The 27,500-nt window shown below is 41.5% G+C and overlaps 1 protein-coding gene across 1 annotated transcript in view; it reads right to left on the reverse strand.

The window, feature by feature from the left end:
• Positions 1-136: 136 nt before the first annotated feature.
• The window catches only part of efnb1 (ephrin-B1), a 38,474-nt gene continuing 11,110 nt past the window's right edge, over positions 137-27,500 (reverse strand). Inside the window, exons 2-5 of the mRNA XM_066661150.1 lie at positions 22,549-22,826; positions 8,938-9,030; positions 5,078-5,224; positions 137-4,495 (exon numbers count right to left, since the gene is read on the reverse strand). Of these exons, the coding sequence (XP_066517247.1) occupies positions 4,095-4,495; positions 5,078-5,224; positions 8,938-9,030; positions 22,549-22,826 (919 nt within the window). The 3' untranslated portion in view covers positions 137-4,094. The remainder of the gene's footprint in view (positions 4,496-5,077; positions 5,225-8,937; positions 9,031-22,548; positions 22,827-27,500) is intronic.

The following is a 27,500-nucleotide window of genomic DNA, read 5'->3' on the forward strand; positions in this document are numbered from 1 at the left end:
GTGTGTGTGTGTGTGTGTGTGAGAGAGAGAGAGAGAGAGAGAGAGAGAGAGAGAGAGAGAGAAAGAGAGGAAGAGCGTTAGAGAAATTAAAGACCTTACTCCACAGAGTTCCATAGGAAAAAACTTTATTGGTCAGTTTGCATTGTGGGGAGGGGCCAGAGATGGTGAGATGAGAGGAACAGAGGAATGAGTGTGGAGTGAAATCTGTCCATAGCCATCATCATCATCATCGTCATGGCTTGGGTGAGGCATTGGCAGTATAATAAAAACCATAAACAATAAAACTGAACACTGAACAGAAATAGAGCAAGAATAATAGTAATAATAATGACTGTAAAAATGTATTGCATATAAAATAAGTCAATCAACAGAGAGAGAGAGAGAGAGAGAGGACAGATATGTGTGTGTTTATTTTAAAATGCTGTATTAAAACCGTAGCTGTCCAAGCTCCGACCACAAATGTGTAGCAAATTTCGTAGCTGTGGTTACGTGAGTGGATACGCTGTGCTTACGCAGCCAGCTATGGAACGGTAACATTGTAAGAGATTCATCTGAATGTTTTTTTTTGTTTGGAGGACAAGAATTTTACTGGGTCTAAGAATTTACCTGGCCTCCTAAAGCCACACCCCTTTCGGAGTGGAAGAGTGGGAGGAGTCTCAGGCTTTGCTCCACCTTCTCCTCTGTGTCTGTGTTTAAAGGAAGAGACAAAGACAGAACCCTGTACACACCGGGACCGTCGCTCAGACCGTCCTCTACACTGGACATGATCCTCTGACCTCACACATAAGGGGTGTGTCCCTCAGCAGCCGACTAATCAGAGCTGTCCGAGTTGTGGTCCATTGTTAGTGATTCAAGCCTATGTCCAGTCCAGGAACGGTCAACAGTGGCTGTGGTTGTTGGGGTTTAAAACAACTGCTGTTTTTGTGTAACTCTGAGGTGTTTAACCAATTAGTCATCAGCATTGCTTCTAGCGCCGCCAATATGGTCCAGGTACCACAACACAAGGAGGAGTATAAGGTGTTCATTCATTATCTTTAAGCGCTTATCCAGTTCAGGGTCGCGGTGGGTCCAGAGCCTACCTGGAATCATTGGGCGTAAGGTGGGAACACACCCTGGAGGGGGCGCCAGTCCTTCACAGGGCAACACACACACACACACATTCACTCACACACTCACACCTACGGACACTTTTTTTCTTTTTGATCCACCTACCAACGTGTGTTTTTTGGACTGTGGGAGGAAACCGGAGCACCCGGAGGAAACCCACGCAGACACAGGGAGAACACACCACACTCCTCACAGACAGTCACCCGGAGCGGGAATCACACCCACAACCTCCAGGTCCCTGGAGCTGTGTGACTGCGACACTACCTGCTGCACCACCGTGCCTAGTATAAGGTGTTATTATCTGTTAAGTGGACACTCTGCGTTTATGTTCAGAGAGGTAAAGTGTGTTAGTCTTCCCCCTCTCTGATGGTACAGTCCAACACTTTCATTACATGGAAAAGTCAGAAAATCCAGTAATAAGTCATTTTTCAACATACATGAGAAAATCCCATATATTTATTTATTTATTTGTTATTTATTTATAATTTAAAAAATGAAATAATAATGATTTAACCCCAGTTTTCTGTTTTTGAATGTAGCCTGGTTGTTTAGTCAGAAAACTGAACTGATAAATGTAACAAGGACCCAGAGCTGACGGTGGATTCTGTAAAACCCGTCACACCAACACTTCACACAAATCACACACTTCTGGGCGGAGCCTTCTATTCTGCTGTGATTTTAATGTAGTCTCTTTCATACTGTAAAAGAAATTGTGTGTGTGTGTTTGGCTTTATTAGGATTATTATTTTGTGTGATAAAAGTGGGATGGTGTTCCAGAGTGTGATGTGAGAGTCACAGGCTTTACACTGCACAGTACAGGGACACTTTGTGAAAAAAAATCATATGCATCACATTCATTTCTGTCACAAAAAATCCAGCCACACCCACAACTCCTTTCATGGACATCCAGCCACACCCACAAGTCCTTATATGGGCATGACTCCTACTACAGTGACATTGTTTTTATGTGAATGTAACTCTATTATTTTCAGCTCTTGAAAAACAGCGAGGAAATTTGTGGGATTGTTTACATTTATATTTAATCGGTTTTAAAAGCTTGGTGTCCCCAGATTTTTGAGGTTGTGTGTGTTGTGTTTATTGGCCTCTTCTTTTCTCCAGAAATAGAAAAACAAAAAAGTCTAAAAACAAGTTATGATTTGTTGAAATGGACAAAATTATAAAACAAATGTGTGAGTGCTGGTTTTAATGTTTTGCTGGCATTTGATTCCAAAAAAAAGAAGAGGTGTATTTTAAATCTCTCCAAAACACTGTATTTACAAAAAAAAATCCTAATTATTTCCATAATCCTCAGAAACAGGGCTCTAATAAAATGTAACTTTAAATTGTTTTTACTAGAGTACATTATTTACATTATTAGCTCCAACTGTGGCAAACAGCAGTGAAACAAACAAAGAAACAGATCCGTTTTGATTGAGAAACACAAATGTTTTCCTGCATTTTTCAGATTATTGCATAATTATTTAGAGAAATGTTTGTTTACATGTTTGTTTTTGTTTATGGTGGATGAAAAATAAACGAAAAAGGACAAGAGAGATAAAGATGCTGGTGGGTGAGTAGGTGAGAAATCCACTGAGCATATGTTTAAAGTGTTAATAACCTGTTAATTTTGAATGTTATTAAAGTAACTCTAAGGTAAGCGTGTTAGTGAGATAATCATGAAGTGGTCAGTCGCAGTGTGGTGCAGTGGTCTGAGTTTCTTTCCACAAACTGACAAGCAGCCACTTCAACTTCGGAAAGTGTCATAAAGATATCGTACAATAAAACGGTCCACGTAATCTTCTTGTAGACGTTTTTCTGACTGAAGTGTTTAATATTTAATTAAAAAAACAGGAAAATTACACATTTGAATGAAATAAAACATTGTAAATGAGTCATCATCAAAATTAAATAAAATAAAAGACAGACATGATGAAATTCCTCCAACGGCCGAGAAACAGGGTTAGATATCAGAGTGCTGTGTGTGTGTGTGAGGGAGAGAGAGGGAGAGACAGTTTGAACTCCCACTAACTCATCTTTCAGTAAATGGACTTCAATAACTTACAGAGAGTGAAAGAGAAAGAGAGAGAAAGAGAGAGAGAAATAAAGCAAAAATAAAAGGAAAAAGTTTAGCTAAAGAAAAGAATTAACAAATTAAGTAAAAAAAGGAAACGGGAAAGTAAAAAATAGCAAATGAAACAGAAAATGTGTGTGAGTGTGTGTGTGATATTAAACACTACATGAAGTGTGTTAGTGTCGATGTATGAAGACGTTGTTGAAAGTGAATTTAAACTTAAAGAAATTGACTAAAGTTAAAATAATAACAGCAGCAGAGCCAGGTCTGTCCGGGTAGGCTGCGGGAGATTTCAAAATAAAAGTCCCACAGCCTGAGTCTGTAGAGGGTAAACTGAACGAGAGAGAGCAGCCCACACAGTGGAGAGGGATGAGAGGGGATACTTCATCCTCCACTTCTTTTTTCCCAACCCTCTTTTACTGCATTCATCCCTCCATCCGTTTCTCAGGTTATTGATTTATTTTCATTTTTCTGTTCAAATCCAGACGAGTTTGAAATGAGAGAAAAACAGAAATGGCTTCTTCTCCACTGTCTTTATTCACTCTTTCTATCTTTTTTCTACAGAAGTAGTCTCTTGCTTTTTTTTCATCCTTCCTTTCATCCTATATTTCCAGCACGGCTTAGAGATTAGAGGCAGAATAAGAGACACAACATATTCAATGCGTTATTAGCGCTCTCCATCTTTTTCAGTCTCTCCTTTAATCCGGGGAGTGCTTCACTTGTCTTTTTCAATCCCTGCATCACTTTTTCCATCTATTCATCCTCAGAAATCTCAAGAGAGCTTTGAAACAGACTCTGAAAAGTTCTTTAAAAATTTCAAAAATGTCTGTCTTGCTGTTCCTTGAAGCTATCTCTCTCTCTCTCTCTCTCTCTCTCTCTCTCTCTCTCTCTCTCTCTCTCTCTGTCTCTCTCTCTCTCAGACCTTGTAGTAGATGTTGGCGGGGCTCTGGGGTGGCATCTCCTGGACGATGTATACCGGGTGTCCGTAGTCTCCACTCACTTTCTCATAGTGCGGGCAGTAGCTGTTCTCTCCTGCCCGCAATGGGATGATGATGTCACTGGGCTCAGCACCAGCATGGGTGGGACCTTTGGGCGGGGCCAGTGTGCTGAGTGACATTGAGGCCACGCCCCTGGATGGCTTACGGCTCCTCTTGCGGAGCTTCAGCAGCAGAACCACGAGGATGATGACCACGATGATGAAGAAAAGGCAGCCGCCACCGATCGAGGCAAACACTGCTGGCTTAGAACCAAAAAAACCATCCACAGAACTGGAACCTGAACCAGAACCGGAACCTGAACCAAAACCGTTCCTTGTGTCTGTGAGAAAGAAAGAGAGTGTTTCAGTGAGACTACTGTGTGTGTGTGTGTGTTTCTTCTTGCCTCCACATCTGATTCTGGTTAGTCTGGATTTAACTGAGTACTGAGTAATCAGTACTGCAGGCTCTCTCGCCCTGTCTCTCTCTCTCTGTCTCACTCTATTTCTTCCTCGCTCTCTCTCTCTGTCTCTATCTCTCTCACTTTCTATTTGTCTCTCTCTGTTCTTTTTCTTTCTCACTGTTCTCCCTCCTCCTCTCTCTCTCTATTTCTGTCTCTCTCTATTTGTCTGTTCTCTCTTTCTCTGTTTCCTGTCTCCCTCTCTTTCTCTACTGTTTGTCTCTGTTCTCTCTTTCTTTCTCTATGCTCCCTGTCTCCCTCTCTCTCTCGCTCTCTTTCTCTCTCTCTCTCCACACCCCTCACCTTTACTCCCAGGCTGTATGGCTCCTTCTCTCTCTCTTTCTTTCTCTCTGTTTCCTGTCTCCCTCTCTCTTTCTCTAATGTTTGTTCTCTTTCTTTCTCTCTGCTCCCTGTCTCTCTCTCTCTCTCTCTCTCTCTCTCTCTCTCTCTCCCCACACCCCTCACCTTTACTCCCAGGCTGTATGGCTCCTTCTCTCTCTCGTTCTCTCTCTCTGTCTCTCTTTTTCTCTGGGCTGGTGGTAGGGTTTTTGATCTCGTTGTCCTGCTCTCGGTCTGGAGGGTCTGTCAGGTCTGAGTCGTCTGAATTCGGGTCTAAAACAAACACAGAAGACGGACAGGTTACTTATGAAGCGGGTTGGGGTTCAGGTCGGTTCTGATCAGTCAGTAACTCTCGGGCTGTCCTCATTCACACACAGCTTCAACTCAGCAAACAAATGCTGTGTTTTAAAATGTGCAAAATAAACACCAAAGCGGATACACAGTCAGCACCTGACACCAACACCAACATCACTAATGGGAAATAATGTATCAAAAGTAAATAAATAGCCTATTTATGTATTAAACAATGTGTAAATGTGTGTGTGTTGTTGCAGGAACAGTTCACTAACAGAGAACTAAAGGCCTGAGTGGAGTTAATGAATTGTGTGTGTGTGTGTGTGGCTCATGCCTGTGGAGGCCTGTTTGTTTTGATGGGTTAATTTCTGAGAAAACTGTTGAGCAACACACACTGCATTCCTTCACCCACATCCCTCCATCTCTCACACTCCTCTCTTCACCAACAGAAGCCCACCCTCAGTTGCCACTGCTCCACCTCTGCAGCTTTATTATCTCTCTGTCATAAAAGTGCATCATAGCCCATCTGTTTGTGTGTGTGTGTGTGTGTGTGTGTTCAACAAAAATTATTAAATAAAAAAATATTACACAGTGAGGACCACAACCTGTTTACACAGAACTACTTGTCCTGTTGTGTGGGGACCCACAATGCAACTCATTAAAGGTTAAGGTGAATACGTTAAAGCAACACTACATAGTATTTTTAGCTTAAAGTTACTGGGAAGATGTTGGCTATGCAAAGAACTGGCAAAAACACAGTCACAGTCCGGAGCCTACCCGGAATCACTGGGGGCAAGGCAAGAACACACCCTGGAGGGGGCGCCAGTCCTTCACAGGGCAACACATAATTACACATTCACACCTATGGACAATTTTGAGTCGCCAATTCAACTACCAACGTGTTTTTGGACCATGGGAGGAGGAAACCGGAACACCTGGAGGAAACCCACGCAGGGAAAATATTATCAAGACCAAAAATAAAATAAGCAAAAAAAAATCCATCAATACTGGAGCTATCTTGGGTGCACAGTCCTCCTCACATTCCATGCTTAAATACCTTCCCCTCATTAAACCCTATCTGGGCTATACCATCTGTGAAGGGAAGGTTACAATACATACAGCTCCAAGAGGGAAAAGAAAACATCACCTTTCATCCATCCAGAATGACACAAAGCACAAAACACATAATAATACACAAATAATCCATAATATTTAACTGGAGAATGCATAATGTGAACACAAAAGTGTCGTTAGCACGGGTGTACGTTTTAACAGTGGTATTTTGAATACAAGCATAGTTTAAATGGAGCATGTGGTGCTGGGTACCTCACTAGCCACATGTCCAGCTATAAACGGGCACAAAAATGATGGCAGAGCAGCCAATGGGGATTAGCAGTTAGCTGTTGCAATAGCTGTTGTAGTCTGTCTGGCACGGCTAAAACAGGAGCGACTATGAATCCAATGCATCCTGTCTGAAATAAGGTGAGTACCAACAGGCATGAACACAGACACTGTTAGATAAACAGACTTCATATATATATATATATATATATATATGAAGTGTGTATGTATACTGTATTTGCTCTCATTAGCATACGTCCAGGCTAAGGGTTTAAAAGGGATTGCTTCACCCCTTTCACCATTACATTTTCAAATATTGTGATGCTCCTCTGAGCTATAATAGGGAGACTACAGGCCCTTTTGTTGCTACTCTGGGTTCACCACTTCAGAAACTGCACTATGCACTACACTTTCAGAGGTGGGGAGAAAACCACCCAAAGAGTGAGAGAGAGGGAGAGACAGTTTGAACTTTTCATCTGTCAGCGAATGGACTTTAATAGTAAGCCAATAAACATGCCAGGACACACACATCAAATAGCCACAAGATTAAAACCACTGCCCTGTGAAGTGATTTAACAGGGATTACCTGGTTACAGCGCCCCCTATTGATGGTGTGGGGGTAATCTCAGGCAGTGAGCAAACAGTCAGTTCTTGGAGTTGATGTCGGAGCAGGAGAAATGGTCATTGTAAGGATCTGAGGGCCACACTCTGATGATTATATTGTTTTGGTCAGTCTCCAGAACTCTATGGGGTGTTTCTGGTGTGTAGAGGTCAGTGCCGATCCAAAGTGTTCAGAGGAAGGACGAGCAGTGAGTGGAGATAGGGTCCTGGGCCAGAGTTTGAAAAAGTTAACGCTGCTCTGATAGAACCAGGTCAGAAAACGATGTGGTTCTGCCCAAGGTCATCATCACACCCTGACCACAAACAACATTACGGCCTCCATCTCTCTCTCATTACACACTCCAGCAGCTTTTCTTTCATTATTAAACGCTAACTAATGAATAAACTCGTCCGTGCAGGCGTAACGAGCATGACATCTGATATGAATATGCAAATGAGCCAGGATCGTTTGGGAAATCCACTCATACTGAGTTTTGTTAAATCTACTCTGGGACAGAGGAGTGACTTTCATGCGTGTTTATATTTATGGGTTAGTTTTTAGGACTTTGAAAGGACCTAACATCTCCATGACGACAGAAAAACGAGACATGTTTATAATAATGAGGACTTTTGATCATTCTTTGAATAATTGCAATGAAGTTTAATCACACAGGTGTTGTTACTCATTCATTTTTGCTTGATATGTTTATACAAACAAACAAGGAATTTCAAACAAGGAAGTGTGGGGGGACCCGCTCTGTGGAGAATAAACTGGTTCACTCCGGGATGACAGTGTGACTCTTCAGCTTACATTTACATTAGAAATCTATGCAAAAAATAATAAGTCATTAGTTTTGTAAACACTGTGTGATCGGTGTTAACTACAACAGTAGCATTAAACACACTCCCACAGACAAGAGTGGAAACACCCACAATAAAGAACATTAATAGTCCAGTACCGTGAGAGCCTGTGTGTGTGTGTGTGTGTGTGTGTGCTGCCCCTGGCCACAGTTTAACGTTATCTGTGTGCTGAGTAACAATTGCCTTAAGCTAACAGATAGCGCAGCCTAAATAAACAGCGATTAGCACAGCGCTAAAGCTAAAGAGCTGATAACAATACGCACACCGTTTTTCTAATAACATAATTTTACCAGACATTGCTCATATTTAAGGACTTCCCATAACATTTCGCAGAGCAAATCAGACACAGATGTAAGATCCGTCCACTGACTCCTCCCAATATATCCAGTGGAGCCAATCAGACACATCCTCCTGATTTAGGATCTGACTCCTCCCATAACATGTAGTGGAGCCAAACAGACACAAGCTCACGATTTAGAAACTGCTCCCTGACTCCTCCCATAATGTCCAGCGGTTTCTAAAATGCAGCCGATACAGATTGATCCACAGTGCATGCAGCACTGTGAGTTCTTTCTCCCCCTGCTGGTTTAGTGGATTTAGTATGGGATGAGCTGCACTAAGCATACCACAACACCTTCATCCAACACCGCTTCAGAAGGCCTGTGTATTGGTTTCGTATTTATAGACACACTCTCAACTCCACCCCTCCAAAAAGCTCTAGACAAGACTCAGGGGGTGCTTTAGTGAAGGATGGGCTTCTTATGGGTTTGGGTCACAGTCCTTCATTCAGCACAAGAAACTCAGAGTTCAAACAGTTTGGGTTTTCTTTTTTTCATCAGAGAGTTTTTCAGCATTACCTGTGTGTGTGTGTGTGTGTGTGTGTCACTCACCCTGTCCCACTTTCATGATGATCTTCATAGATCTGGTGCTACACACTCCTCCCTCTCTGTTCTCCAAGCCCTCCAGAGTCCCATTTGAGGTGGCTACAGAGTGAGACAGGAAGAAATAGGCAGAGATAGAGAGGGAGAATACACAGAGAAAGAGAGAGAACAGGAGAGACACAAAGAGAGAGCTGTAGTTAGAGTTACAGATTTATGAGATTTCTGATTACAGTCCATGCTGCTGAAACCAAACTGGCAATGAACACAGTGATTTAAATCAATAAATCACATACACACACACACACACACAACTGGCTGGGGACGTACAACTCTGACCTCATAAATTTGACTCCAACTACTACAGGATTATATTTCAGAAGCACACACAAACAGGTAATACACACAAACATACACACACTAGCAGGCCATGATCCAAAACACACTTCACTGGTCAGAGACCATCAGTTCTGTTTTAATCTGCGGAAGCTAAAGTCCAGTGGAAGCTTCTGGGCCTCTAGCGAAAATGTTATGATTTTGTTCACACAATAATCAGCCACAAGATTAAAACCACTGGAATGAGAAATGGTCAGCGTGAGGATTTAAGCCACTCTGATTACACAGCTTGTGCACTGGAGACGGGGACATGGGGACTCAAGTTGGACCAGATGGACTGGACTTGACTGGGGTCACACTAAACAGTTCTTCACAGCATGAATGAAAGTTAATGTAATGTCCCCTCAGTGCAAGGAAACAAATGTGTTTGTGTGTGTGTGTGTGTGCGTGTGTGTGTTTGTGTGTGTGAGAGGAAATGTAAGATGTTCTCGCCTTACAGTGGCACATGATAGTAATCTGATCTCATGGGAATGTGGCTTCTCACACACACACACACACACACACACACAGGTTCGTAGAGCAGAACTGGGCAGAATGATCAGAGCACTGTTGTTCCGGTGTTTTTTGTTGCTTTGTCTTTTTTAAGTCTCAAGAATTTTACAAGAAAGAGAGAGAGAGAGAGAAAGAGAGAGAGATAAGTCCAAAACTTCTATTTCAATAGAAATTCACTTATTTTGTAACTACTTGCTGCTTTTATGTTTCATTTTGTACTTTTGTTGTTATCCTTTCTTGATGTAAAACTTTGCCAATACTGTTCTAATAACAGACATACCAATAAAGCTACTTGAATCTCGAACCTTGAAAGGGAGTGAGAGTGAGTGAGGGGGTGTGTGAGAGAGAGACAGAGAGGGAAAGGGGGGGTGTCTTTCTGTCTCTCTCTTTCTGTCACACATACACAATCTCTCTTTCTCACACACACACACACCTTATTAACGCTCCCAGACTCTCTCTCATTAAGGAGTGTGAGTGAGACGTGTTCAGACACGATGAAAAAACACAAAGGTGTGTGTGTGTGAGAGAGAGAGAGAGCAAGTTACTAATGAGATCCAAGAACAGGTCAATTGTAGACAGAGAAAATAAGTCACGCATGAACACAGACACACACACTGATTTATTAGCTGTGGTAAAATCAAAGGCTTAACCATCTCAACTTCAAGCAAGGGGAACTCTTCTGATGAAATATACTGTTATTATCACTATTATTATCACTATTAATACTATTAAGATGGCACAGTGGAGCAGCTGTCACACAGCTCCAGGGACCAGGGGGAGAAGTTAGGTGTGTTCTCCCTTTGTTCGTGCTGGTTTCATCCGTGTGCTCAGGTTTCCTCCCATGGTCCAAAAACACATATTGGTAGGTGGATTGGCGAGTAAAAAGAGTCCATAGGTGTGAGTGTGTGTCACCCTGCGTTGGACTGCCGCCCCCTCCAGCATGTGTTCCTGCCTTGCGGACCCAACTCCTGAAACCCTGAACTGGTTCAGCAGTTACAGGCAATGAATGAATGGATATTATTACTATTATCATTATCATATCAGTATTTATTAACCAATAAAACTAGTGATTGGATGATAACCTCAAATAATATTGGACACACAATAGCACACTTTTTGGAGCATTTCTATTGGTCCATTCATCATGAAATGGTCACCCATTGTGAAGGACAGCTGCTGTGTTCAAATGATGTACAGTAGTAAACTAGTAATCATCTATGTTCAAGTGAACTAGGGTGTAGAGATATTCACTACATGAGAGAGAGTGAGAGAGAGAGAGACAGAGAGAGAGAGAGAGAGAGAGAGATACAAAAAGTGTGGGCATAAAAGAAGGAGGGGTGATGAGACGGTTGCTAGGCGCCCTATGATGATGTCATGCAGATTAAGATGCATGCAGTGGGCACGGTGCCAACCAACCACCCCATCGCCGTGCCAACAGGAGAACACTGTGCCAATGATATGACTCTATTAGAGCACACACACAGCAACAGTGTGGAGTCATTTGAGAATCATTTGCATATAATTCAGTAAAACACAGCATACACTACAAAGTGATTCATTTCCAAATGACTCTCAATTCACTCCAGAAACATATTGACTCATTCAATAATAATGCACGAGCCTAGAACCACAGAGAATGATCTAGAACTGGACTTGGAAGTCTGAAGCACACAGTGAAAATCCTAGATCCACATTTATAGAACTCTACAACTGCACTGAGAACTTTAGAACAAAACTTGGTTCATCTGAACTGTACTGAACTCTAGAAACATAGTAGGAAATCTAGAACTGTGCTGTGCAGTGAACTGGGACAGATCCAACTGCATTCAAGAATTCAAGAACATATTTTTGCTTATCCAATAAACTAAACTGTCAAAAAAAAAAGAACTCCAGAACCATACCAAACATTCAGCATGCTTACAAATGTAGAAGAGTTTCTAGAACCAGACTGAGGTGTCTAGAACCAGGCTAAGTTGTCTAAAATAGAACTGGACATTTCTAAGCTAGACAGAATTGTAAGACCATATTGAGAATGCTGGGAATCTGCAAGTGAGAGTTCCAGAGCTGAATCAGGGATCTAGAACCACATTCATTATCTAGAACCACCTTAGGAGCAGTACAATATGAGCAGTGGGGTATGTACTGGGAATTAGAGAATCATATTCAGCAGAAAGTAGAGTGCAGCAGATGGTGTTGTGGTGAAGTGTGTGTGTGTGTGTGTGTGTGTGTGTGTGATCCTGCAGTGATCATGTTGTGAGAAACTGAATCAGAGAACACAGCACCAGTGCATTGTTCTGCCCACCTTTAACATAACAACAAACAAACAACACAATCATCTGTTTGACTGTATTTTTGATAACTGTTCAAATGCCAGACACCAACTGCTCGTTTATTTTATTTCTTCTTAAAACACAAATCATTAATAACACATTCAATCATTCATTGCCTGTAAGCGCTTATCCAGTTCAGGGTCACGGTGGGTCCGGAGCCTACCTGGAATCACTGGGCACAAGGTGGGATCACTCCCTTCACAGGGCTTCACAGGGTGACACACACACTCATACACTCACACCTATGGACACTTCAATCACCAAGCCACCTACCAACGTGTGTTTATGGACCGTGGGAGGAAACCCACGTGGGGAGGGGGAGAACACACCAAACTCCTCACAGACAGTCACTCGAAGCGGGACTTGAACCCACAACCACCAGGTCCCTACAGCTGTGTGACTGTGACACTACCTGCGCGCAGCACCATGCGGCCCATTAATACAGGGATCACTCTCCAACACTTAGCCCCACCTCCTCATGACACTCTCCAACCCTCAGCCCCACCCCCTCAGGACCCTCTTTAACCCTAAGCTCTGCCTCCCCAGAACACTCTCCAACCCTTAGCCCCACCACCTCAGGACAGAAGAGATTCGCGCCAACTAAGGTCCAAAAAACTTGATGGTCATGAGGCATTTGCAGGCTTCAAATAGTTCCTGGAAGCTTCAGGCACAGCCAAATTGAATGCACAGAGCCAGAGAGAGGAACTGCACCTTTTTGGTCATTAGTCTTTAATAAAAGCATCATTTATTTTTTTTTCTATAGCACATCAACCTTTGTTTATGTACATGCTTTACAAAAATTCAGGGTTAGTGTGAAAATCTGGCGTTACTACTTGTAGGCATATTTTAGTCCGCTGGAGTGAACATAGTTGACTCTGCACTCTCCAACTCTCAGCCCCGCCCCCTCAGGACACTCAGCTGGGGATGTGGTCAGATCTGCAGGGGGCAGTGTTGAGGAGGGTCAGTATTTGTCATTCTTTTGGGATCCCATTTTCTCTGGAGTTTTAAAATGGAGTCCATCACACACGCACAAACACACACACTCAGAGTTATGGGTCAGAACCTTGTGGGTGTGTGTGTGTGTGTAAATGGTCATGTTTGTATCATAGTGTTGGCCTAGTTAGCGCCTTCTAATTACCCCACACACTTACTCCTTACTGTGTGTGTGTGTGTGTATACAGTTTTTCATCCCTAAGAAGGAATTTGAGCTTCCAGTCCTGCCACCCCCCCACACATACACGCACACACACTCACACACACACTCCTTCTCTAATGCGTTCCTGCTGTAGCAGAGACTAAATGTCCGCCAATAAAACCAGGAATTTTGTGGAATTCTGCTGAGGAATTTTACTGAAACTGACCCATTGCTCACATTTGTCCCTGCACAACCCCCAAACAAACAAGTAAACAAATCAACAAGTAAAAGTCACTCCATAAACACTTGGGAGATTTCACAGAAATATTTCCTAAACCTGCGAGGGACACTGTGTGCTGTAGAGAGTGAGACTGCTCAAAGCCCCTCCAGCCACAGCACTGTGACTTCACACCGGGCTCTACATCCACGCTGAGAAATGGACAGAGTGTTCTAGATTCACCGAGTAATCTAAGAACATTGCTAAGTGTTCTAGATTCACTTTGAGAATTCTACGGACACTGGTGATTGTTCTAGATTCACTCTGAGTAGTCTTAAGAACTGTGCTAAGTGTTCTAGATTCTCTGAGAGAATTTGAAGGACTCTGCCAAGTGATCTAGATTCATGCTGAGGGCACTAGAACTGTGCTGGGTGTTCGAGATTCACTGAGTAAAATAAGACCAGTGCTGAGTGTTCTAGATTCACTTTGAGCATTCTACGGACTCTGCTGAGTGTTCTAGATTCACTCTGAGTAATCTAGGAACTGTGCTGAGTGTTCTAGATTCACTCTGAGTAATCTAGGAACTGTGCTGAGTGTTCTAGAGTCGCTGTGAGAATTTTAGAAGTGTGTAAAAGATTTTTTTATGGAACCACACTCAGGAACATAGAACTTAGACGTGTTGTTATATGTTGATACTTCCAAAACAGGGCAGTTTAAAACCAGTTTAAACCAGAATCAGAAGCCAAATATCATATGTAAACATTAGTTCTCCTGCTGCACTGAGTGTTTTAAACACTGGAAATCAAGAAGATTTTCCTGCCTGAACACCATCAGAACCTCGCAGCAATGTTCTACTACATCTGGAGTAAAGGAACTCACTCCTGATTAACACCCTACATTAAACAAGCAGGGGTCAGAAAACTCTTGGTCATGTGGCATTCTCTATACTGTGTCTAGAACCACAGTCATTTTGCAAGTGTTCTAGAACAGAACTGAATGATTTAAACCATCACACACACACACACACACAACACACACAGTGCGGGTTCATCAGATCAGACTCAGGGAGATTAAATCTTCTTCAGCGTCCAAAACCTCAACCAATCAGAACGCTCCATTTCCCCCCACCAATCACATTACAGCTGACCTTTAAATCTGCAGGGCCACTGTGTGTGTGCGTGTTGGGGGGGACTCTTTGGGTAAAGATTAGAGAATTAAATACAATAACCCATACACGCACACACACACAGCGGTTTTGATGAGAATGAACACAGACAGATTTTTAATTTCTGCTGCTTAGTCTGTCAGCGGGGTTACAGCTGTGTGTGTCTCTGCATGTGTGTGTGTGTGTGTGTGTGTGTGTGTCCAGAACACACAATAAACCTACACATTCAACCGCACAGTTACACCCAACCACTTCATGTAGAGAGACTCATCTACAGCACTCAACCTTTTACACAGGAAACGTGTGTGTGTGAGAGCTTTGTTATTGTTTTGTGACAAACCTGTGACAAAACATATTTTATGTGTATTTCTATGTATGTTTGTTTCTGACTTTAGAATTTTTTGTAATTGTTAGTTGTCTTTTTTTCCGTCTTTTTTGTCATTTATGCCTGTTTTTTGTCTCTGTTTATTTTGTGTGTGTTTAATCTCTCTATCTGTTTGGAATATTTTTTTGTTTAATTTGAATTTATTTATTTAGTTGTCTCTCTGTTTTGTGTTTGTTTAGTTGTCTGTTTATTTTCTGTTTGTTTGGTTTTTGTTTAGTTGTCTCTTTGTTTTGTATTTGGTTTGTTGTCTGTTTGTCTTGTGTATAGTTTGTATTCATTTTCTGTTTGTTTTGTGTTTGGTTTGTGTTCGTTTAGTTGTCTGTTGAGTTATTAGTTTATTTTGTGTTTGTTTAGTTGTCTGTTGAGTTATTAGTTTATTTTGTGTTGGTTTAGTTGTCTGTTTGTTGTGTGGTGGGCAAATTAGAATGAAAACAGGAAAAACACAAATTCAATATATTTATACAGCATGTGCATACTTGAAAAAATTGTTTGTGTTTGTGAAGGCTGTATGCGTGTGTGTGTGTGTGTGTGTGTGTGTGTGTGTGTATGTTTGTGTGTATGTGTATGTGTGTGTGTGTGTGTGTGTGTATGTTTGTGTGTATGTGTGTGTGTGTGTGTGTGTGTGTGTGTTTGGAGCTGAAACAAAGCCAGTATTGTTCGGTAGAAAAACAGAGTGAATGAAACTTGGGGCTCTCTGTGATACTGACACAGCAGAGAGAGAGAGAGAGAGAGAGAGAGAGAGAGAGAGAAAGAGAGAGAGAGAGAGAGAGAGAGAGAGAGGGAGAGAGAGAGAGAGAGAGAGAGAGAGAGAGAGAGACAGCAAGAGGAAGAGAGCGATCTCATCTTTCTTTTCTCTTCCCAACTTCATCAGTCTTTTCATCCTCTGCCTTGATTTATTTCATTCTCTTCCTCTGCCCCATCTCTTTTTCTTCCCCTTTATCTATCTTTTCTTCTGATCATCTTTCTTTTTCTTTCTTTCTTTCTTTCATTGCTTCTTTCTCATTTTCTATCCTTCCTCTTATTCTCTTAATTTTGCTTTGTGCTTATTTCTTTCCACCTCCCTCTCTCTCCATGCTACTCTTTCTATTCCCCACTCTTGAAATAGACGGATCACTAGAGCAGCGGAATTCTACTCCCTATAACCACACACAGTTCTCTCTCTCTCTCTCTCTCTCTCTCTCTCTCTCTCTCTCTCTCTCTCTCTCAGGGCAGATCCCTATCATTCAGGGTGTTTGAAACCATAGCCCAGAGAGTTTAAAACAGTTTAAAGCTTTTACGGTTGTTTTTAAAGTAATTTATTTTAATATTTCTGTGAAGTCTGGGTGAAATTAAAGCAGCCAGAGGTAAAGTGTTTTGGACTGTTTTTTTGAAAAATCAGCAGATTTTTGGGGGTGATTTTACCGATTCACACACCGCAGCTGACTAGAGACACGTATACAATCTACCACCCACACTGCAATTACGGCCTTACGGACAAACGCTCTGCAGTAACTGCTGCTGCTGAGGAAAAAAAACAAGCTCTTTAATTTAAATAAAGTTAACACCATCACGCTTGGACCAGAGGGGTACAACTAACCCCATAACCCCCAAACACCGCCCCAGCCCTCACCACCCTTTACTGAACCTACTGGACCTACTGCGTTTAGTGTAAAATCGAACAGATGTCCACAAACTTTTGACAGTGCTAGTCTGTCTAGTAAAGCAGAATACACCCACACACAAACACACACACACACACACACACACACATTAACCGACATTAGCTCGGTCAGCATTAAATCCCATCATGCATCACTTGCTTGAATCTCCTGAAAAGGAGAGACAAAGACAGAGACAGAGTCCAACCAAATTACTGCACGAATAAAAGAACAGTACAGACACTACTGGGAAACTCAAACAAAATCGCAGAGTAAAATGCATTGCTGTCTGGCTCTAAAGCGGCAGTACACTGTAGCGCAGTACCTCAGCGCTGTCACTGACCGAGAACTGAGAACTACCCTGACCAGGAACAGACTCGGTCAACACCATAGAGATGCGCAGACACGGACAGTCCTGGCTGCCCCCGGAGACAAGACTCTGCCAGCAGTGTGGGTTCAATCGACCTGAGAGCTGCCATTCCTCACAGAATGCCCAAAGTACACTGAGATCCGCAAAGATTTCTACACTAAATTCAGCAATAAATCCCCATCCTTCACAGCCCTGCCCCCCACAGACAGCCTCCCGTATCTGCTGAACAGAGAGAGAGAGAGCTGCACTCTCGCAGCCCAATACATCCTCACTCACTGCTTGAGGGACAGTGAGTGACCCTGTCAAACACCCAAACACTGGCAGTTCCAGTTCAGTGTTACCTTTGTTTAAATGTTACCATTTATACTGATTCTAATATGTTACATTCTGTAAATATTTCATTTAAAGAATTTAATTGTTTTCTTGAATGTTCTTAAAGTTTTGAAAATGTAACCCATGCTTTGCCAATACAAATGTCACTTATTAGTGATGCGAACAAAACACCTTGAATTGAACTGAATTGAGTGCCCATGGGTATCACAATGGCAGCCAGGTGGATTACCACGGCAACCGCATCCATCCAAAAAAACTATAAAATCTGAAGATTGTCACCAACAAGGGAAAAATAAATAAATAAATCTTTATTTTACAGAAGGTTCCACACTTTTATATAAATAAATAAATGTAACTATTTTCAAATGTTGTTAAAGTAGATAATAAAATAAATCTATTAAATACAAGTAGCAGCCATGATGGTTTATTATCAGCTGGTCCCAAATAAAGAAGAGATATGCAAAAGTGCACAAATACAAACTAATGGCAGACACTATATTTAACTTCTTATGCAATAATAATAATAATAATAATAGCAACAATAATAATAATAATAATAATTCATTATATATATTCATAATAATTCAATAATTCATTTTTTTATTTTAAATTATTTTACCGTCCACAGAGTAGATGTAATGCAGAGATGAAATTTAATTTTAAATATAGGACTCTGATATTGTTTTTGAAATTTATGAATTAATGAAAGTAGCTGGTAGTACACATTTTCCAGTTGCGTAAAGAAATATATATTAAATTCATAGAACATGTAAATATACTGTTTGATATTTAATAAAGTGTGCAAATTAGAAACATGCCCTATAATCTTAATAAAAAATATTAACAATAATCACAGTTATTACCATTGTTGCTGTTGTTGTTGTTATTAATATTAATAGTAATCATATTATTATAAAATAGTGTTGAATAATAATAAATAATTCCGTAATAATATATTTTGGCAGGTTCCATATAAAGAACAAATATGTTTTTTTCCCATTGTAAACAAACGGAATTACTTTTCTTTCATATTTATTGCTTTGTTTATTTACGAGAACATTTTAAAAATAAAGATGTAAACAAATGTAAAGGCCATGCTAAATTCAGCAGTGCGATATTTATCAGTAACCATGGCTACTCTAACAAATAGATCATTAGTTAATAAATAATCAGAAGAAATCAAGTAAATAAAAACAAATTAGACAGGAAATATTTGATAGAATCGACAAACAAGTGACAAAAGTAGAAATCTCTGAGTTATGAATAAAGGCTACATGTATTTTGCATTTTAATATGAGACATATGAGTAGTAATAAAAATATATATATGTTTAATAATAATAATAATAATAATAATAATAATGATAATAATAATAATAATTCTTTTTTTTTATTAAAGCCTCACTCACTGAAAAATGTAAATGAAATTAAAGGCTGGTTTCTAAGAGACAAATCCAGGCTTAAGCTGTGCTCATGGTGAAGCAGAGTGAGTTTAAAAAGAAATATTCCACAGTGACATGGACAGATTTGCCTGTGCCCCTAGACCAAATAATAAATAAATGGATTATAGTAATGTTCCAGGTGTTTTCTTTATTCAGTGCCTTAGGTGTCTTCACTCTGATTCTCAGCCGCGCAGCTGTAACTGAGGACAGGGCTCACTCGGCTGTTTGGGCTCGTGGTGTGAACCACACTGACCACAGCAGAGGATAGCACTGAGGAGACAAGAGAGACACTTTACAGCAGTGTGTTAAAGATAAAGGCCAAACAGCCGGATGTTCCTGAGACTCCAGCTGTAAATATTACACAGAGGATTAATGTGGACAGGTCCTTAGCCCCCCGCCCTGAACACGTTTTTAAAATGTAAATCTTACTCTCCTAGTAATAACATAAAATATACTGATTTATAGTTGCTTTAAATATTATGTAATAGGTACTATCCATTTTTTATTGTTATAAATTCCTAATATTTTTATTATAATTTATATGTTATGTTCATGTTATATATATATTTTTTTCAGTTAAGCATGTTTTTATTATTATATAAAATAAATTATTGTTTTATGAATAGAATTCTTTAACTCATCTGACAGCTTTAATTATTGATTTGAAATGTGAATAAATAATAATAATAAAATAAAAATCATTAAATTAAAGCCAAGCTTCACATAGTGTTTCTCCAGAGAGTCATAAGATAAATGTGTCACACACACACACACATACACACCTGAGAGGCTGTGCACCTGTATATATACTAAATCCTCACACAAACACACACTCCAGAATACACAATTGTAGACTTAAACATTCCTTTTGCTGACTTTGTTCTTTTTGCACAGTTTTACTCTCATATAAAACACACACACACATTTTAACTACCACAAAAGTGGAGAAACACCACAGAATAATGAGGGACCCACCCGGACCCCTGCAGAAGTCACAGTTGGGTTGTGTTAAGAGTCTGAATCTTTAATTTAGAGCTGGAGCTCCAAGGCCAACTAGCCTTGGTTAAAAAAAAAAACACTCCCCTCCCGTCCCCCAACTCCTACTGTGTCCGGGTCACAATGAAAGTGGAGATGAGTTTGCTGTGTTTCAGTACACACTGAGGCTCACTCTGAGCTACAGACCTAGAGGCAGGAACAAGAGAATGGATTTCAGGATTAAACCTGTTTACCACCTTCATTCCCAGAGTTGGAAGAGTACGGCAGAGCAGGGTGCGTGATGCAGACGATTAAGTAGTTCCAGTCTTGAGCTGAAGTGTATGAATATGGATCGTCAGTGCAGCTCTGATCAATATTTTATTCATGAAAATGTGTGAAAATGAACATATAAAGATTTATATGAATAAGAGCTGCTTCACACATTCTGAATTATATATATCAGCATTTTAGCAATCTGTTTCCAAGGCGGTATGGGTGACTATTGACTTCCAGTGTTTGATAGCAGCATCAGCCTCATAACTTCAGCTCTGAACGTACTCTGTGGAGAAACAGAGGGAATTAATTTCTCACCTTTTCTCTGTTAAAACTGGACCCCACTGTTTACACTAAAAACACACGCTATACCTCTCTCTCTCTCTCTCTCTCTCTCTCTCTCTCTCTTTCTCTCTCTCTTTCTCTCTCTCTCTCTCTCTCACTCTCTCTTTCTCTCTCTCACTCTAACACACACACACTCACATGCTCTGTCTCTGAGTCTCTCTCACTCTCTCTCTGTCTCTTTTACACACACACTGCCTCTCTCTCATACTCTCACTCTGTCACTCTGTATTCTCTCTCTCTCTCTTCCATTTTCATTCTCTTTTCTTTTTGGTGTTTTTCAGAGTTACAAAATTACATACACACACACACAGAGAGAGAGAGAGAGAGAGAGAGAGAGAGAGAGACCTTAGTGACCCCAAGCTTGGATGAGTTACAGAAAGTTGCTCATTTTCATTCTTGATTCCTAAACAAAACTTTTCTTTCGTCCTCTCTTCTCTCTGTCACTCCCTCCTTCTGTCTCTCTCTCTCTCTCTCTCTCTCTCTCTCTCTCTCTCTCTCTCTCTCTCTCTCTCTCTGTGTGTGTGTTAGTGTGTGTTATAAGGAGTTGGGGAACACTTCACACAGTCGTAAAAACCAAACGCTTTCAGCTGTGAGTTTCCTCTTCCTCCATTATTTCACTCTCTCTATCCTTTACACTCATTTAACACTCCTCCAGAGAACACTCCCTCGCTTTCTATCTCTCTCTCTCTCTCTTTCTGTCTTCCTTTCTTCTCCAGAGAAAAGTGACAGAACTCTTTCCACTCTCATGCTTTTTACATCAACCTAAAACCAACAGACACACACACACACAGAGAGAGAGAGAGAGAGAGAGAGAGAGAGAGAGAGAGTTATATATGTTTCCGTGTTTGTTTTTGGACTGGGGATTTTTCAGAGGGTAATTACTCCAATATGTGCTCAGTGTGTGTTTGTGTGTGCAGTTAGTGGTCAGTTTATATTATGGATGATCCAGATGCTTAGTTTACAAATTAACACACACACACACACACACACAAACACAAACACACACACACAAACACACATATGAAAACATAAATACTCCTCAACTCCTCATTGTGTGCACAAGGATTTCTTGGGCTGTACACAGTAGCAGTGACATACATCCAAAACACACACACACACACTCACACATGTATAAACCCTTTATAAACAAAAACAGAACAGTGCATATCTATAATGCTATGTGCCCGATGGCGTGGGAGTGGTGTAATAACGACTCACTAATTTACATAATCATCACAAAACCAAGGATGCTCAAATGGTAAACAACACATCAGAAACTTATTTAAGATGATATTTAGCTAAAAACGAAATTCAAGTAAACTTCCCTCTAAAAGCACACACACACACATTGAAGTGTGTATATTAGTTTGAATAAGCACTTTATAACGCATCATAAACACTCTCCAAACATTTCCTCTACCTCAGTGACTCTGAAGAGCAGCAGGAAGAAAAGAGCAGGTTTACTGACCCGTGAACACACACACACACACACACACACACACACACACACACTCACGCATACAGGCACTCTAAACAATACATAAAAAGATGTATCATAGAGAGAGAGCGAGAGTGTCACGCTCCGCTGCCCATTTTGCTCGAGTGTGTTTTCGGTCTATCGGCCATAAAGCTCAGACACATCCCATAATCGACTTCACCTCGGCTGACCTGTTGCCACGGCAACCGCCCAGACCAGCCGACCACAAACTGAGTTAAACTCTCTCTCTCTCACACACACACACACATGCACATACTCATCAACATTTTGAGCCATTTTCACCAGACGCATATTTCCACTCTTTAATCTCAGCTCCCAAATTGTGAGACGTACGTGAGATATGTTTGAGCTGTGTAGGATATTTGCGTGAGTCCTTGTGAGCTGATGTACTAACAGGCTATGAAGTAGTTGTTGTGTGAGAGGTGTTTGAGACCTGCGTGAGGTGTGTCTGAGCTGTGTAGGATATGTGCGTGAGTCCTTGTGAGATGATATACTAACAGGCTATGAAGTAGGTGTTGTGTGAGAGGTGTGTAAGACGTGCGTGAGATGCTGTGCTCACAGGTGAGGAAGTAGTTTTTGTGTAAGAGGTGTGTGAGACCTGTGTGAGACATGCGTGAGACAATGCACTCACAGGTGATGAAGTAGTTGACGTTGCGTTTGAACTCCAGGCCCATGTAGTTGGGGCTGAACTCCTGGAACTTGATGGTGAATTTGATGTCCTTCTCGGGCTTGTTGCAGGTGACAAGAACGTTGGGATCTAGAACTGTGCTGCAGGTCTCTGCCTGCTCTCGCCTCACCAGATAGAGTTTATAGAACTCATATGGACGGCTCTCAGACCCTTGCGGACACATGATGTCCAGCTTGTCTCCAATCTCCGGGTAAATCACCAAACCTTTATTAGGAACAAACCTGCAACAAACACAGAGCAGTGTTTACATTCACAGCAGTGCCACAAGGAGTTCAGAGAGAGAGAGACGAGGAACATCTCAGTAATCTGTTTTCTTTCTCTCTTTCTCCCTCTCTGTCTCCCTCTTTCTCTCTCTCTCTCTCTCTGTCTGTCTCAGTGATAGAGACTGTGTTTAATCTGAAGTGGATTAAATTAGAGTCTGTCATTTATTTACACTTTCATTCTTTCACACACTCCTCACTCAACACAAAGTGATTTATACACACACACACACACACACACATGCTCATCTGTCCACGTAGAGAGAGAGATCAGGTAACAGAGTCGTCTTTCACTTTATTGCTCAGGTGTGTGAGAGTGTTGTGTGTGCTTTCTTCAAAGTGCATTGCTGGCAAATACGCAAACACACACACACACACACACACACACAAGAAAAAAAATGACATGAAAGATCCAAAACACTGTAGTGAAACAAGTGACATCACTCAGAGTGAGAGAAAGCAGAGAGAAATGGCAGAAGGATAGAGACAAAAGAAAGATAGAAAATGATGAAAAGGAGAGAGCAAGACAGAGAGAGAGAGAGAGAGAGAGAGAGAGAGAGAGAGAGAGAGAGAGGGTATAATGCCTATATAAAACTCTATAAATATTAATGAAAATATTTGAATATTCATCAGTCAGGCACAATGTGGCTGATCTCATTGGCTGAGCACGTTTTTACAGCAGATTCTTAACGTCTGGCCTCTGCCTGTCTCTCTCTCGTTCTCACACACATACAGCCACTCAAACACACACAGGGAGACAGAGTGTGTGCAGATGTGTAATCCGCCTACTCCTCCGGTATGTGGTAATCGTGACAAATTTTTATTTATTTACATTCAATTTACATTATGCAAATTACACAAACGTTAAATACAAATACACCAGTAGCTCGTTTCAGAACCTTCAGAACTCGAGGGCAACATATAGAAACCCCTCACAGAACCTAACAGAACCAAAGAGAACCACATTCTCTACAGATTGCAGAATTTTTCTCTTTTTCTCTTCTCTTTCCTCTAATCTGAATATGCAAATGAGCTCTAAAGGGTTAAACTCTTTGACTTTTGTCTCCTCCGTCAGCGGTGCTCGGAATCTCTTTATCCCTTTATTCATTTATTCTTTTATTCCTCCCTCCCCTCCCTCGCTCCTCAATGAAGACGTCAAAGTTTCATTCTTCTACTGACAGCAGAGAGAGAGAGAGAGAGAGAGAGAGAGAGAGAGAGAGAGAAGGAAAGAGTGAGAGAGAAAGAGAGAGAGAGACATAGAGAGAGAAAGAGAAGGAAAGAGTGAGAGAGAAAGAGAGAGAGAGACATAGAGAGAGAAAGAGAAGGAAAGAGATAGAGAGAAGGAGGGTGTATGTGTGTGTGTGTGTGTGTGTGTGTGATATCTCCCCTTTTTGTGACGCCTACACATTTACTACCTGGCAACCACACTTTAATCTCTGTAGTACGCACCCACACACACACATATGCACACACTGGGTAAATTCCTTTAGAGCACGTTCCTCAGCTGCACAAAAGTCGAAGGTCACTGTCTATAGTGCTGAGTGATAATAGAAACATGCAAAATAATCATTAAAAAATGTATACTATGTAAATGATGTCATTGATATACAAAACCAGGGGACCGTCTTTATCCACAGCTCCTACAGCTCAGTCCCGCACGGCCCGTTCCGTCCAGGTCTCTTGGTTCTCTCTGTGCTGACACTGTATCTACTGAGTTCTATTAAGTTCTGACGGGTCCTGTTGACTACCCTGCACACACACACACACACACACACACACTCTAAACTGATGGCTCTCCCCATCCCCCCTCCCCCCTCTGTGAAGGGGCTACATGGGATTAGTGCAGTTACTGAAAGGAACCAATTAAACATTGAATACACCAGCCATGCAAATCAGCCCCGTTCACACACACATACTCTCTCTCTCTCTCTCTCTCTCTCTCTCTCTCTCAAACACACCCAATTTACAGACTTCATTTTTTATTGCATTTCTAGAAAGTGTCTAAACTTTTCTGGAAATGGATTTTGTAAATTATACACACAAACAAATCAATTACACACTAGAACTCACACCACAAACACACACACACACACACACACACACACTGGTCTACCTCATTATGTTAAATAAATAACTTGAAATAATAATAATAATAATAATAAACATGACATGGTGCAGCTAAAGACACAAACTCTCTTTCTGTGTGTGTGTGTGTGTGAGTTTCCCTGGCTCTGGAATATTATGTATAAGAGATCAAAGCGTTGATTAAAGCAGATGACCGGTGATTAGAAACACTGCCGATTGGTCGAGTGTTGCATCACAGTCTTAGGATGAGACTCACAGCCACAGACGGACTTCACACTGAACCATAGCTGTGAGGATATGATGGCTTTCAGCCTCCTAATTATCAGTGAGGGTCAGTGGCTGCTGTTGGTGATTAGTTCTGGATCATACACACCACTCCAACTCATCCCAGAGAACACAGTCCCACTATTCCACACACCATAGCTGAGGAAGGGGGAAGGCATCTCTCTCTCTCTCTCTTTCTCTCTCTCGGTTGCCGGAGCGACTCTGTGCTGAGTGAAATGTTATACTCTTATTTACACAGACATGTGTTTACTCTAACACGCCGCCTTAGTAATACACATTCCTACAGTCACACACACACACACACACACACACACACACACACACACAAACGTATGTATAGAGTCATCTGTGAAAGGTTTCATCTGTCTCTTTGTCTCTTTCTGTCTGTCTGCTGGTCCCTCTGCTTCTTACGCTTTTGCCCTGTGGCTTTTTCTCACGGATCAAAAGTTACATATCTGTCAGACCCTCAAACACACACACACACATACACACAGAATGAGAGAGAGACAGAGAGAGAGCGAGAGAGAGAGGGAGAAACAGGTTATTCCTGGGCAACAGGCGCTCAACTACAAACATCAGATTAAACACACATACACATACGTATACACACACACACATCAAAACAGATCAATCATATACACACATAACAGCACGGGTCAGATCTAATACATCAGACATCTAAACCAGTGCGTTATAATAGAGAGAGAGGGGGTACAGAGAGAGAGAAAGAGAGACAAACTGTGTGAGGGGGACAGAGAGAGAAAGAAAGAGGAAAAGAGGAGGGAGGGAGGGACAGAGAGAGAGAGAGAGAGAGAGAGAGAGAGAGAGAGAGAGAAAGAGAGAGTGAGAGAGATGGGTAAAGGAGTAAACAGAAGATTGTCAGTCTGGCACTCAGCTTGACAGCTTTATTATGGCTAAGTGTGTGTGTGTGTGTGTGTGTGTGTGTGTGTGTGTGTGTGTGTGTGTGTGTATGTGAGATGCTAATGCTCCTGGAGCGCTGGCCCTGATCCAGCAGTGTGTCTGAAGCGTCCTCCTGATGGAGACAGTGTGTGTGTGTGTGTGAGAGAGACACAGGAATGCGAGTGGGAATGGGGACAGGGAGGTGGACTGGGATGGGGATGGGGACAGGGACAGGGTGCATGAGTGGAGACATCTTAGCAGTGTGTGTTAATTAATAAAATCAGGGTGAATCAGAAAAAAAGACGCAGTTTTTCGTTAATGTGAGACATGTCCAAGTCCAGCAGGACGCCTGGCCGAGGAAGGGAAGGAGGTGAGGACGGGAATATTTGATGTGATATGGTTGGCCAAGAGAAGCTGTTCACGCCCACAGGCTCTCGCTGACAACCTCACACAATGTTTCACAGTAAGCAGAAGTCACTGCACTTAGTTTGAAGAGTGCAACACGCTCACAGGAGAACACTAACTGCCGATTGTGTACCAGCTGCTCGAGGGGAGAACACGACACACATACAGGCGGGGCTAGTTGAGGTGGGTGGAGCAATAAAAGAAGCATGGCACCAGAGAATAAAAAGGGGTGGAGCTACAGATCCTGTCGCCTCAGCAACAACACGTCAGCTTCCGAATATTTCTGGTTAAATAGAACAGTGTGTGTGTGTGTGTGTGTGTGTGTGGTTTATGGCAGTAGAGTAGATGTTATATTTTGCAGACTGCTACAACAACAGCCTGTAATTACCACCTCAAATAAAGCTACACACAACAGCACTTTTCTTTCTCTCTCTCTCTCTCTCTCTCTCTCTCTCTCTCTTTCATCACAGGTTTATCTGAGTGTATTTAATGTGTTTAGGGAGGAGGTGGAGCCAAAAAAATTTCAACACACACACTCAGACAACTTCTAAAAAGTAAAATGATACAGCCAGTGGAAAATATTTCAAGCATGCGTTTTGTGTGTGTGTGTGTGTGTGTGTGTTGATCCACTGACCTACAGTAAGTCCTTTATGATATTTGTAAAATCAAAACACACATTCAGCATATAAAGTGATGAAACAACCATCTAAACACACACACACACACACAATGGATATGTTCCCAGAGGTGGGGCTTAAAGCTTAATGTTTATATAAAAACGGTGTACACGTTATATATAAAAGGTGAACACTCTCTCTCTCTTACTCTCGCTCTCTCTCACTCTTTCTCTCTCTCTCTCTCTCTCTCTCTCTCTCTCTCTCTCTCTCTCTCTCTCTCTCTCCCTCTCTCCCCAGTCTCTCTGTCTCACTTTTTCTTCTCCTTCTTTGTGTTTGAAAGCTG

Source organism: Hoplias malabaricus, chromosome 2 (assembly GCF_029633855.1).
Source record: "Hoplias malabaricus isolate fHopMal1 chromosome 2, fHopMal1.hap1, whole genome shotgun sequence".
Lineage (NCBI taxonomy): Eukaryota > Metazoa > Chordata > Actinopteri > Characiformes > Erythrinidae > Hoplias > Hoplias malabaricus.